The sequence below is a fragment of the Brassica oleracea genome, chromosome C2, assembly GCF_000695525.1.
Source record: "Brassica oleracea var. oleracea cultivar TO1000 chromosome C2, BOL, whole genome shotgun sequence".
Lineage (NCBI taxonomy): Eukaryota > Viridiplantae > Streptophyta > Magnoliopsida > Brassicales > Brassicaceae > Brassica > Brassica oleracea.
In genome coordinates this window covers 7,461,043-7,473,796 of record NC_027749.1, presented here as the reverse complement: position 1 = coordinate 7,473,796, position 12,754 = coordinate 7,461,043, and the positions used below count along the sequence as shown (strand labels likewise).

The window sequence follows — 12,754 nt, the reverse complement described above, 5'->3', positions numbered from 1 at the left end:
AGCCTCCTCTCGCAAAGCATGGTGATGAAATGAAAGCATGGGTTCGTCTTGACCTTTTGAATTGGAATGCCAGACCCTGAAGCGCGGATCTCATCCTCAATACCTGCATACAGGGTTTGCAGCTCCCCGTTTGTCACTTTGGAAGTCTGATCCTTGGCGAATAGGAGGTTTGAAATGATCTTTGCAATGACTCTAAGTGTCGGGTTCCTGATCTGCGATTGGTAGGCCTTGCCAGGCGTGAAGTTCCCATTCGCAATGAAGTCCCAGAAGGCGTTTGATGGGGCAAACTTCTTCGCCACTGCTACCCCTTTCGGCTCATTCGCGATCTCATAAATTTCATTGAGTTTGTCGAGGCACAATGAGCAATACTCTCCATCAGCCATGAATGAGAAAGAGCAGTTGGCGTAGGAGGGCGCAGAGCAGTCCTCGTAAGTAATGGTGGCAGTAGCGAGCACTTGGCGGGCAAGGTCTGGGGAGAGCTCATGTGCCTGATAACAGAGGGGAGCTATCCCCATTGCTTGCAATGTTTCGAACACATCCTCGTCGATCCCGAGATCAGCAAGAGTTTCAGCATGGTCGAAACGAGTAGGTAAGATGAGGAGGGAGTTGTAATGCCCAGCTGTTTCCTTATCCCACCCCTCGCTGTTAAAGTCTAAAAGCATTGGGCTGTTGAGATCAATCGGTTCACCCTCTTGTTAACGAGGCCATGGGTAGGACGCAGAGGTCGGTTGTTGTCCTCGCGGCGGTGGCGGGTTGCTCGCGAGGTTCACCCTTGTTCTCTTGGCCGATTGCTTAGTGCGTGGCATCTGCAAGGCGAACAAAGGTTTATTCTTTAGTTCCATTTTAGTTGCACAGAAGAAAAGGAATCAAACAACTTCCTCTTCCTCCTTATGCAACTCATAATTTCTTCAACATGACAAGATCCGCAATAAACAATAAACATATCAACAGCTCAACTCATTAAACCAATTCAACTTCTCATAAATCAAATCAGATCAATTGAGATCAGGACACATCAAAACGGTTCAAGCAATGGAGAAGTGAAATCACAAATCGCTAAAGTAAAAGAAAACATGAGTTCATCTTCTAACTCAACTCTAACAGCAAATGGGGAGATCAAAATCAAGTCATTCTCAACAAGAATCGATCTATCAAAGCGGTTAGAAGGATGAACTTGTCAAACCGAATTCGCAATTTTCATGGTGATTGTCGAGCCTCTTACCTTATGAATCGGGGGAAATTGACTGTAAAAACAGAGATAACTCGAAAATCCAAGCAAATTAGAAGCAAGAATCACTAAAAATGAATGAAAATTGAGGTTTTGGTGATTGCTCTAATTCATAAGTGGTGGGGGAGGTGTACAGCGAGTGAGACGGGGAAGAGGTAGAGTGAGGCCTTACTTAGGCGAAACCCTAACCGCTTCCTTTTATCCCTTTTTTTTGGGTCCGAGACACTTACCTTGGGAACAGGTGTTGGGCTGTCCCACAACGGGAACAGTCCTTCGGTTGTTCCGACTGAAGAGTTCGGCTTTTCTTGTTTTTCTGTAAATTAAATCTTAAAAAGAAAGTAAACGGAAAGAAAACGATATGTACACTCACCAGTGGGTTGCCTCCCACCAAGCGCTTGGTTAAAGTCACTAGCTTGACTTGGATCAACTGATTAGGCTGATAAGGGATCGCTTAGGGGAATTTCTTCACCCTCCGCGACAGTGGAGTCAACAAGATAGTGCTTGAGGCGCTGACCATTGACAACGAACTCTTCTCCCTTTTTATCCAGCAACACAATAGCCCCATAGGGTCAGACTTCTTTGATGGTGAAAGGTCCAGACCATTTTTATTCCAGCTTGCCTGGGAACAGCTTAACCTTGGAGTTGAAAAGCAAGACCTTATCGTTTAGTTCGAAGCGTCTGGCAATGATCCGCTTGTTATGGTAGGCTTTGGTCTTCTCCTTATAGATTTTGGAGCTCTCATAGGCGAGGTGCCTTATCTCTTCCAATTCGTGGGTTCGGATTGTTCGCCTCTCGGTAGCTGATTTGATATCGAATTTCAGAAGCTTGATAGTCCAAGCTGCCTTGTACTCTAGCTAGACATGGAGGTGGCAGGCTTTACCGTAGACCAGGTGGTAGGGAGTGGTCCCGAGAGGTTTTTTGTAGGCTGTTCTGTAGGCCCAGAGAGCATCATCCAACTTAAGTGACCAATCTTTGCGCGAAGTATTAACTGTCTTCTGAAGAATGTTTTTGATCTCTCTGTTAGAGACTTCAACCTGTCCACTCGTTTGAGGATGATAAGCAGTTGACACCTTGTGTTTCACATCATTCTTCTTCAACAGCCCTTGAAATGCCTTGTTAATGAAGTGTGTTCCTCCGTCGCTAATGACCACTCTAGGCACTCCAAATCTTGGAAAGATGTTTGAGCTGAACATCTTAGTCACCACACGTGCCTCATTAGTGGGACTGGCTATTGCTTCTACCCACTTGGAGACATAATCAACGGCGACAAGGATATATTCGTTCTTGAAGGACGGAGGGAATGGTCCCATGAAATCGACTCCCCAACAGTCGAACACTTCAACTTCCAAGATGTAGTTTTGGGGCATCTCACTCCTTTTGCTAATGTTCCCTAGTCTCTGGCATGCATCGCATCTAGATATGTAGGCATGAGCATCTCTGAACATGGTTGGCCACCAAAAATCGGCTTGAAGGATCTTAGAGACTATCTTGAATGTGGCGAAGTGACCTGCATAAGAGGAACCATGGAAATGATGCAGGATCCCTGAGATGTCTGCCTCCGGAACACACCTTCTGAACATTCCATCTTTGCAATGTCTGTACAAGTACGGTTCATCGCAAACATAATGTCTTGCCTCCCTTAGAAACTTCCTCTTCTCGTTTCCAGGGAACTTAATTGGTTCCTTCTCTGCTGCTAGGAAGTTCGCGATCTCAGCAAACCAAGGGAGGAGAGAGTATCTCTTTTGGATCACAACTACGGGCTGTTCATGTACGCGAGAGCAGTCATCCGCTGTTCTCAGGGGTTGTTCTGTGAAGCGCAGACCGATGGCATTGACGTGCTCCACTGGGTGTCCTTCATCGAGAGCAGTATCGTCCTCAATTTTCATTCTTGATAAGTGGTCTGCAACCCCATTCTCGCCCCCTCTCTTGTCTTTTATTTCGAGATCGAATTCTTGGAGCAAAAGATCCACCTCAACAACCTAGGTTTTGCATCCTTCTTTTTGAGCATGTACTTCAAAGCGGCATGATCTGTGTGCACTATCACCTTTGATCCCACCAAGTAAAATCTGAACTTTTCGAATGCAAAAACAATGGCCAGGAGTTCCTTCTCAGTCGTAGCGTATCTGCATTGAGTCTCGTCCATTGTTCTGCTCGCGTAATAGATCTCATGTAGCTTCTTATCCTTACGCTGCCCAAGCACTGCTCCCACTGCAAAGTCGCTAGCATCAATCATGATCTCAAAGGGGAGATCCCAATCTGGCGGTTGCACAACAGGTGCGCTTACTAGGGCTCCCTTGATCGTGTGGAACGCAGCTAGGCACTCGCTGTTGAAGTCAAACTTAATCTCCTTACATAACAGCCTGGTGAGCGGTCTTGCAATTTTGGAGAAATCCTGAATGAACCTCCTATAGAAACCTGCATGACCCAAAAAACTTCTGATAGCTTTCACGGTTGTTGGTGGTTGCAAACTCATCATTACTTCAATCTTTGCCTTATCCACCTCAATCCCTTTCTCGGAGATCTTATGCCCTAGAACGATCCCGTCTCTGACCATGAAGTGGCACTTCTCCCAATTGAGTACCAGACGTTTCTCCTCACACCTTTGGAGTACCCTGCACAAATTTGACAAACAGACACTAAAGGAGCTTCCATAGACGCTGAAATCGTCCATGAAAACTTCCATAATGTCTTCAATCAGGTCAGTAAAAATAGACATCATGCAACGCTGAAATGTTGCCGGCGCATTGCACAGGCCGAATGGCATTCTCCTGTACGCGTACGTTCCGTATGGGCATGTGAACGTCGTCTTCTCCTGATCGTCTGGGTGGATAGGAATCTGAAAGAAACCTGAATAACCATCTAGAAAACAGTAATATGGGTGGTTAGCCAATCTCTCAAGCATTTGATCAATAAAAGGAAGTGGAAAATGGTCCTTTCTAGTTGCCGCATTTAATTTTCTGAAATCAATGCACATGCGATGTCCTGTCACTTTTCTAGTGGGGATTAACTAATTCTTTTCATTTGTGATAACGGTGATCCCACCTTTCTTTGGTACTAAATGAACAGGGCTAACCCACTTACTATCAGATATAACATAGATTACACCAGCCTCTAGAAGTTTCATTAGCTCTTTCTTAACAACATCTTTTAGATTTGGGTTTAACCTCCTCTGATGTTCAACAGAAGTCATTGAGTCATTTTCTAGGTGTATTCTATGCATGCATAAATCGGGTGAGATGCCAGGTATGTCAGCTAGTGAATATCCTAATGCCTTACGATATTTCCTAAGCTCACACAAGAGCAATGCAATTTCCACATTATTAAGTTCAACGTTCACAATGACGGGATATGTGGAATTTGGGCCTAAGAAAGTGTACCTGAGCCCTTTGAAAAGGGGTTTTAGCTCAACCTTTGGGGCTTTCAACTCGCTCCAAGGGTCATCGAGTAAGTTCGACGGATCAGGTGCGTTCAATGGAGAGGTCGCTATGGTCGGAGTGTTCTTATTATTGTTGCTCTCCTCCCCCAAACTTAGACTCGCTACTACTCTCCCCATACTTCTCGCGGAGTCAAGCATCTTGTCATACCCATCTGCATCAATGTTCTTGATGTTCTGCTCGGCTTCAGCTCTTATTAGTGCAAGTTCTAGTGGATCATCTGTAAGGATTTCCTCGATCATTCCCTCACGAGGTTCAAGCGGGTCAATCCCTTCATCCACCACGAAGGTTTGTCCATCCAGCATCGGTTTCTTCAGCAACTCGTCCATCTCGAACTGCATGACTATGTTTCCCAGATGGAGATCAATCTTACCTAGCCGCACATCAATTATAGCGTCAACAGTACACAGGAACGGTCTTCCTAAAATGAGAGGATCCTTGGACTCCTCCTCTAACTCCAGAAACACAAAATCTGCTGGGACAGAGGTGTTCCCAACTCTTACTTGGAGATCCTCGAGAATACCAATTGGGGACTTGACCGATCTATCCGCAAATACCAAGGACATCCTGGTTGGTTTGAAGTGCGTGAATCCCAGACGTCTTGCTACTGAGTAAGGCATAAGGTTTACGCTAGATCCCAGATCAACCAAGGAGCAAGAGAAGACTGTCTTTCCAATCTGGATAGAGAGGACAAACTTGCCAGGGTCTCCTCGCTTCTTTATTGGCCTGTTCTGAAGCACTGCACTGCACTCCTTAGAAACAGTCATGAATTCACTTTCCTCTGATATCTTTCCTGAGATCAACCCCTTCATAAAGCTACGCATGGAAGGTATCATCTGGATCGCATCGATCAAAGGAAGTCTGACGGACAGGTCTTCCAACATTTTTCTGCACTTCATCTCTTCTCGATCCTTACGTGTAACCCTTGCTGGAACATGGTATGGTACTTTAGGAAAGTATTCACGAGCAGGAACAGGTTCTGGGGACAGGCAACCAGCTTCAGCTGGCTGCTCGGTTCCTGGCGGATTGGCCTCAACCGTTGGTTCCCTCTCGTTTTCAGCCACCGGAGCATCGGCTGGTGGTTGTTCTGACTCCTTCTGTTTTCCTTTCTCAGCTGCAGTGAATTTCTTCCTTACTGAGTCTGACAGTTGCTTTCCACTTCTCAGCCCAACTGCATTGCACTCCTTTGGATTTTTATCTGTCTTCCCAGGGAGAGTACCTTGCTGCCTTTTGACGCTTTCAGTTGTTTGAGCTATCTGAATGTCCATCTGTCTCATATGACTCGCGACATTATCGTACTTGGTGCTCAGGTCATTGAACATATGATTCATTCTGGTGTTGATCTCAGTGGTGACCTGGTTCAATGCTTTCCCTTGGATCTGTTGGCCCTGGAGCAGCTGCGGCAACATTGTTTTTGTCTCGTCTTGCGGAGCAGCAATAGGAGGGAGCAGCTGGCTGAGTAATCTTGTGTTTCTGCATCTGAGATTGGTTGTTCTGTGGTTGACTTAGAACATAGGTCCGCAGTTGATAATTCTTCTGATACCCGGTATATTGTCCTTGATTGCTCTGCGCAGGGTCAACTGGTTTGTCCTGCTTAGGCCAGAAAAGCTGTGGGTTGTTCCTCACGTTAGGGTTTGGGTGGTAGTTTTTGAGCTGCCATCCTTGCCCATTTACATAGCTCACCTCTTGCTGGTCATCTCCAGCAATCTCAGCATAAAAAACAAGATCGCCAGCATTCTTATCAGGTGCCGCTTCCTCCATTATGAACATGGCTTTGGTTGCCCTTAATCAGCTGGTCAACCTTTGCAGCAATATCATCTATGTTGTTTGCGCTCTTCGAGCGGTCATGCTCCTTGTTCTTATTCAGTGAACTTGAAGCCATGTTCTCAATCAGTTCGAATGCTCCAGGTGTCGTTTGAGTCATAAAGTCTCCATTACTCGAGGAATCTAGGGTGTTTCGGAACTCATAGCTTACTCCATCATAAAACACCTCCAGTATGTAGTCATCATCAAACCCATGGTGAGGGCATTGTCTCTGGTATTCTTTGTATCGCTCCCAAGCTTCATGGAAAGGCTCATCGGATCTTTGCTTGAAATTGGAGATTATGTGCCTTAAAGCTGCGGTTTTGGACTTCGTGTAGAAGTGACTCAAGAACGCTGATCGGACCTGATCCCATGTGGTAAGGGAACCGGTCAGGAGAGATTGTAACCAGCGAGAAGCTTTCCCTTCAAGAGAGAACGGGAACATGGTGCATTTGAGATAGTCTGGTGGCACTCCGTTCGAGCGAGAGAAGTTGCAGATTCTCTCAAAGGCTTCGATGTGGTCCATTGGAATGTCAGTAGTAAGACCACTGAACGTGTTCTTTTATACCAGACTTATCAGAGCATGCTTGATCTCATAATCTTGCCGAGTACAGGGAGGAAGGTTGATGGCGGAACGATTAGTAGCAAAGTTCCGCGGAAGGTTCCGCTCTCCGATAGGAGCACCTTGTTCTTCTTGCGCGGCATTCTCAGCCGCTAGCTTAGCAGCTTGTTGTTGATTTTGGATGGTTTGTTGCATCTGCAACATCTGCTGTTGATGAGCCTGCATTTGCTGTTGAATGATCGCTAATGCTGCAGTGAGATCATCCTGATTTCCTTGACCAGCCATTGTGGTGTTGGTAGGTCTCGGCTGTTGACGGTTCTGTCGTTCTAATCTTGCGAGTTCTTCGTTGGTGAGTTGATGTAACGGTCCTTGTCCGTTGCTCCGAGTATGTCTACTGGTCATGCACTTGGATCATCTGTTCCAAAAAAGAATTAAGAGCAAGTTAAAAATCTCAGACTAAATATGAAACCGAAAAATAAAGGTAAAAATCTGGTCCCCGGTAACGGCGCCAAAACTTGATACACTAAGAATGAATCATTTATACTATCAAGTTTAACAGTTGTAATTGTAATATTTGAGATTCAATCCAGAGGACCAGTTTACACTTTACTCTTATGACTTTGATATTAAGCTAAGAAACAAGTGGGGTTTTGATTTGCAATAGTGACGCAAGTAACAAGTAGACTAGAGATTTAAATTCAATTCAATTAAAAAGCCAGCCTAGGGTATTTCATCGGGTGTCAATGTTGAGCGAAACATTTATTCAAGCGCGTTGAAATGCAGTCTAGAACTCGGATCACTCAGCTGGAATAACCCACTGTCGTGGTATTGCTCCCTTTGCAGATCGATCCTGTTTCCTAAGCTCTCGCTTGAAACAAGACACGATAACAAGCCTTGCGAGATCAGGTCCGATCTGTTTACTTAAAACCCTAATATCTACTCTCGCTGATTAGGGATATGAAGCTCATTCAATATATATCAAGCTATCTCCTACGCGGTTAGCTAGGTGATTAATCTTAAAATATAAAATTAAGTGACCAGTTTAATGCAATCAGTAAGAACAGTATGAATGAAGAATAAATGAGATCGCTTATTTATGTTTAGCTCACACGAATGACACCCTAAAACCCTAAGCAAGCTTAGCCGACTACTCAATCATTATGCAAGGTAACACATACATGATTTCTAAATAATACTGCATAGAAAATATAGTAGAAAGACAAGAGTTTAGGATGATTTTCTCGTGATGAGAGATGAGGTCTTCTCCCTTACAAGTTGCTAAATCGTCAAAATAGAATTCTAGTTCTCTTGTAAAACTAGCGTAAGAAAAATAGAAATGATAGCATATGCTTTTTATATGGAAGCGCCGGTGGTAGAGAGAGAGGAGAGAAAATCTAGGGCAAACTTCTGAAATCTTGGAGGTTTCCTTAATAGTCGGGAACAGTCAGTCGCTTGCTCTCTTTGGGAATAACCTTCGGATTGATCCGACTGTCTGTTCTGCGTTAGATATTCCAAAATGGCATCTTCTTTCATGGCACTCTCTTCTTTACTTTTTCACCTGTTCAAGACCTGGAATGATATCAAATAAGTACAAATTAAGACTGAGAATTAACTCAAAACACAAAACACGCATAATATAATAACACCATATATCAACTTTAAATTTCATCAAAATTATAAATATGAAAGACGAATAACAAGCAAACATATCCCATATATACATTATCATTGCAATAATAAATATGAATATTATATATATGTATATGTTTGTGTTAGAGAAGCATGCATAAGTGGCATGCCTTTGAGTATACGAACTTAAAAGGGTGTTAGGTCACTTGCTTGGGAAATAAAAGAGCCAACCTTAATTTGAGGTTTCCTCAATGTTTTTGTAATCCACGATATATTGACAATAACCTTCATGGATTTTGATATCTAACCCTAATCGTGACCTTCTATGATAGCTACTATCTCCCTCTCTTTGCTTATCCATCAAGCAATTTTAGCTTACGAATGTTCTGACTAGCTCCACGTCGATTGATCTCCTTCAAAAGTTCCCACCTGCAAAACAAAATTAAATAAATAATAAGCAGATGAAATCACTTAAAAATTAAAATGCCTTATGAAATGATGAAATCCATTTAAAGTAAAAACATAACTGCTAACCACAAAAGTTACCCTTCTAGAAGTTTTCTATCAAACGATATCAACTGCCACTTTTGGTCCAAGTTACTTCCTCATGTAAAATTTTGAAGTCTAATATACTGAAAGCTGTCAAATAAGCAGAACAGAAGGATTGGTATTAAGGAAACTATAAATGACAACTTTGCATTTCATATTTAATTCTATGCCATAATCTTGAAAATGAAACTAAGAGATTTTGAGGGGTTTAGAGGCCAGGGTCAAAGAGTTTGACTTATCTTTGACACCACTCATTGATAAGCTGTTCATATATGCTCTAACAGCTAGTCAACATCAAGAGTCTGGAATTACATAGACTTCTCTGCCAATTATCTTTTTGTTTGTACATAAACAACTATTATATTTCTTTTTGACCAAAAAAAACTACTGTATATTTTTTTTCTCTATATTTCCTGCTCAAGCAAGAACCCAACTTTCCTTTCTATATATACACTAAATGTTGAAACAATGAATCCACACAGAAAAACAAAAAAAAAAAAGAACAGAGGCAGAGTATTAAGTAACCTTTTTCCAGCCTACTTAAACTTCCTAAGGATATATAACAAATGGCGTCCTGGCTTCTCTTTTCTGTGTTCTCTTTTGTTCTTCTTCTTCCTGAACCTGCAGTTGGGATTACTAGGCATTATACGCTGGACGTATGTAATGATTTGTTTATTCTGTTAAAATGTTGGGATTACACATGAAAGGTGGCAGATGATGATAAGATGTTTCATATTTTTTTGCAGATAAAAATGCATACCGTGACACGTCTTTGCCACACAAAGAGCCTTGTTTCTGTAAACGGGAAGTTTCCAGGGCCTAAGATTATTGCTAGAGAAGGTGACCAGCTTCTGATCAAAGTTGTTAACCATGTCCCAAACAATATCTCTCTCCACTGGTAATAATAATCTTTAAAACACTTTGAAGCACCATTAAGAAGCAATGTTTGATTACTATCACCTGAAAATCTCAGGCATGGGATCAGGCAATTAAGGTCTGGTTGGGCTGATGGGCCAGCTTACATAACCCAATGTCCTATTCAGACAGGGCAAAGCTACCTATACAACTACACCGTTGTTGGTCAAAGAGGCACTTTATGGTACCATGCTCACATCTCATGGCTCAGAGCAACGGTCTATGGTCCTCTTATCATTCTTCCCAAACACGGTGTTCCTTACCCCTTTCCCAAGCCTCACAAAGAAGTTCCCATGGTCTTTGGTGAGGATGATGACTAAACAAACTGAGAATCTGATGAGAATTTTTAAACATTAATTACTGATTTATTTTTAATGGTTGAAATTTTCAGGGGAGTGGTTCAACGCAGACACTGAGGCAATCATCCGCCAAGCAACGCTGACAGGAGGTGGTCCTAATGTCTCTGATGCTTACACAATCAACGGTCTTCCTGGTCCACTATACAACTGCTCAGCTAAAGGCAAGTGTTGATTCCTACAACAACTAATAATGGTTTTGATAAAATATAACCACCAATGATGTTAAAAAAAACAGATACATTCAGACTGAGAGTGAAGCCAGGGAAGACATACCTTCTCAGGATAATCAACGCTGCACTTAATGACGAGCTCTTCTTCAGCATCGCAAACCACACGGTCACAGTCGTTGAAGCTGATGCCGTCTACGTCAAACCATTCGAGACTAACACCATCTTGATCGCTCCTGGCCAGACCACAAACGTCCTGCTCAAGACCAAACCGAGTTACCCTAGCGCCTCTTTCTTCATGACCGCTAGACCATACGCCACAGGTCAGGGGACTTTCGATAACACCACAGTCGCAGGCATCTTAGAATATGAACAACCTAAACATGCAAAGACCAATATAAAGAATCTTCCTCTCTTCACACCGGTGCTCCCCGCTTTAAACGATACAAACTTTGCTACCAAGTTCAGTAACAAGCTGCGTAGCTTGAACAGCGAGAAGTTCCCGGCGAACGTGCCTCAGAAGGTTGATAGGAAGTTCTTTTTCACGGTGGGACTGGGGACGAACCCTTGTAACCATAAGAACAACCAGACGTGTCAGGGTCCTACTAACACCACAATGTTTGCTGCATCGATCAGCAACATCTCATTCACACTGCCAACGAAAGCTCTCCTTCAGTCTCACTACTCTGGGAGATCTGATGGAGTGTATTCTCCAAACTTCCCGTGGAATCCTATTGTTCCTTTTAACTACACAGGCACTCCGCCTAACAACACCATGGTTAGCACCGGGACGAACTTGATGGTTCTGAGGTATAACACTAGTGTGGAGCTTGTGATGCAGGATACTAGCATTCTTGGGGCGGAGAGCCATCCTCTTCACCTTCATGGGTTTAACTTCTTTGTCGTTGGCCAAGGGTTTGGGAACTTTGATCCGAATAAGGATCCTAAGAAGTTTAATCTTGTTGATCCGATAGAGAGGAACACAGTTGGTGTGCCTTCTGGTGGATGGGCTGCTATTAGGTTCCTTGCAGATAACCCAGGTAAGAGAAAATAGGTTTACATTAGTCTAACCTGATATGAAAAGTATAACTAACTTTACAAAAATGTAATGACAGGAGTGTGGTTCATGCACTGTCACTTGGAAGTACATACCAGTTGGGGTCTGAGGATGGCTTGGCTTGTTCTTGATGGAGATAAGCCTGATCAGAAACTTCTGCCTCCTCCTGCTGACTTGCCCAAGTGCTGATAAATCTTGCTATCTTTTTTGTTTCTGGTCTCTTCTTTCTTCCAAGCTTCATGTATTTGTTTCTTTTTTTTTTTGTTTACGGCCATTTATCAGTTTGACATGAGGTCAATGTCCTGTTCAATAATTTGACATGAGGTCAATTTATGTTTCTGTTGCAAAGCTCTGTTTTCTGTAACTGTAGATCTGTGTGCCATGCTATATATATAAACAATTTAATTTGCAAATGCTGCGGTTACCTTGTATAGTTATGATTAGAATCGGTAACAAGTAATTGTTGAACGGATGATACAATTACCGGTTCCTGTTTCTTTAGCATCATTCTCAAGAAGTTCACATTGGATGGAACGGAACGGATGATATCTATGAAATAACATTGTAGTAGACCATAGCAAGGATCAGATTTTCAAGAGCCTAAACAGAAGTGAGTTGTTACATAAAAAGCTTGCGACTTGAAGATCCAAATTCTAAAAAAACTTGTTCAAGAATCTTCCAGATATAGTAACGGTAAAGAATGCAACATCACACACACTACCAAAACAACAATAACTTATAACAGAGAGAGAGAGAGAGTTCCCACAAAACCAAATCTTTATCAATCTTAAAATTGTAACCGAGGAGGGACATCATTAGTGTTGTGATGGACCAGATGCACTCCTGAGCCAGATGCTCTACTAGAGCCAGTCTGGATGCCCGTGCTGGAGGCCAGACGTTCAACTAGAGCCAGACGTCCGTTACCAGATGTCCAACCCCTCGTTTAGTATGATATTGTCCGCTTTGGGTCTAAACCCTCACGGATTTATTGTTGGGTTGTTCCTCCCAAAAGGTCTTATAGTAAGTGGGATTGGACCAGCTATATATATTA

General features: G+C 42.9%; 1 protein-coding gene and 1 pseudogene across 1 annotated transcript; one reads left to right on the top strand and one right to left on the bottom strand.

Moving 5' to 3' along the window:
* Positions 1 to 3,161: 3,161 nt before the first annotated feature.
* On the bottom strand, positions 3,162 to 7,429 carry LOC106323329 (annotated as a pseudogene).
* Positions 7,430 to 9,678: 2,249 nt separating this feature from the next.
* On the top strand, positions 9,679 to 12,116 carry LOC106320038 (laccase-17-like). Its single transcript, XM_013758408.1, has 6 exons — positions 9,679 to 9,861; positions 9,952 to 10,103; positions 10,179 to 10,423; positions 10,512 to 10,640; positions 10,715 to 11,686; positions 11,762 to 12,116. The coding sequence occupies exons 1-6, from the start codon at positions 9,772 to 9,774 to the stop codon at positions 11,890 to 11,892; spliced, it is 1,719 nt and encodes a 572-aa protein (XP_013613862.1). The 5' UTR covers positions 9,679 to 9,771; the 3' UTR covers positions 11,893 to 12,116.
* The last annotated feature ends 638 nt before the right edge of the window (positions 12,117 to 12,754 follow it).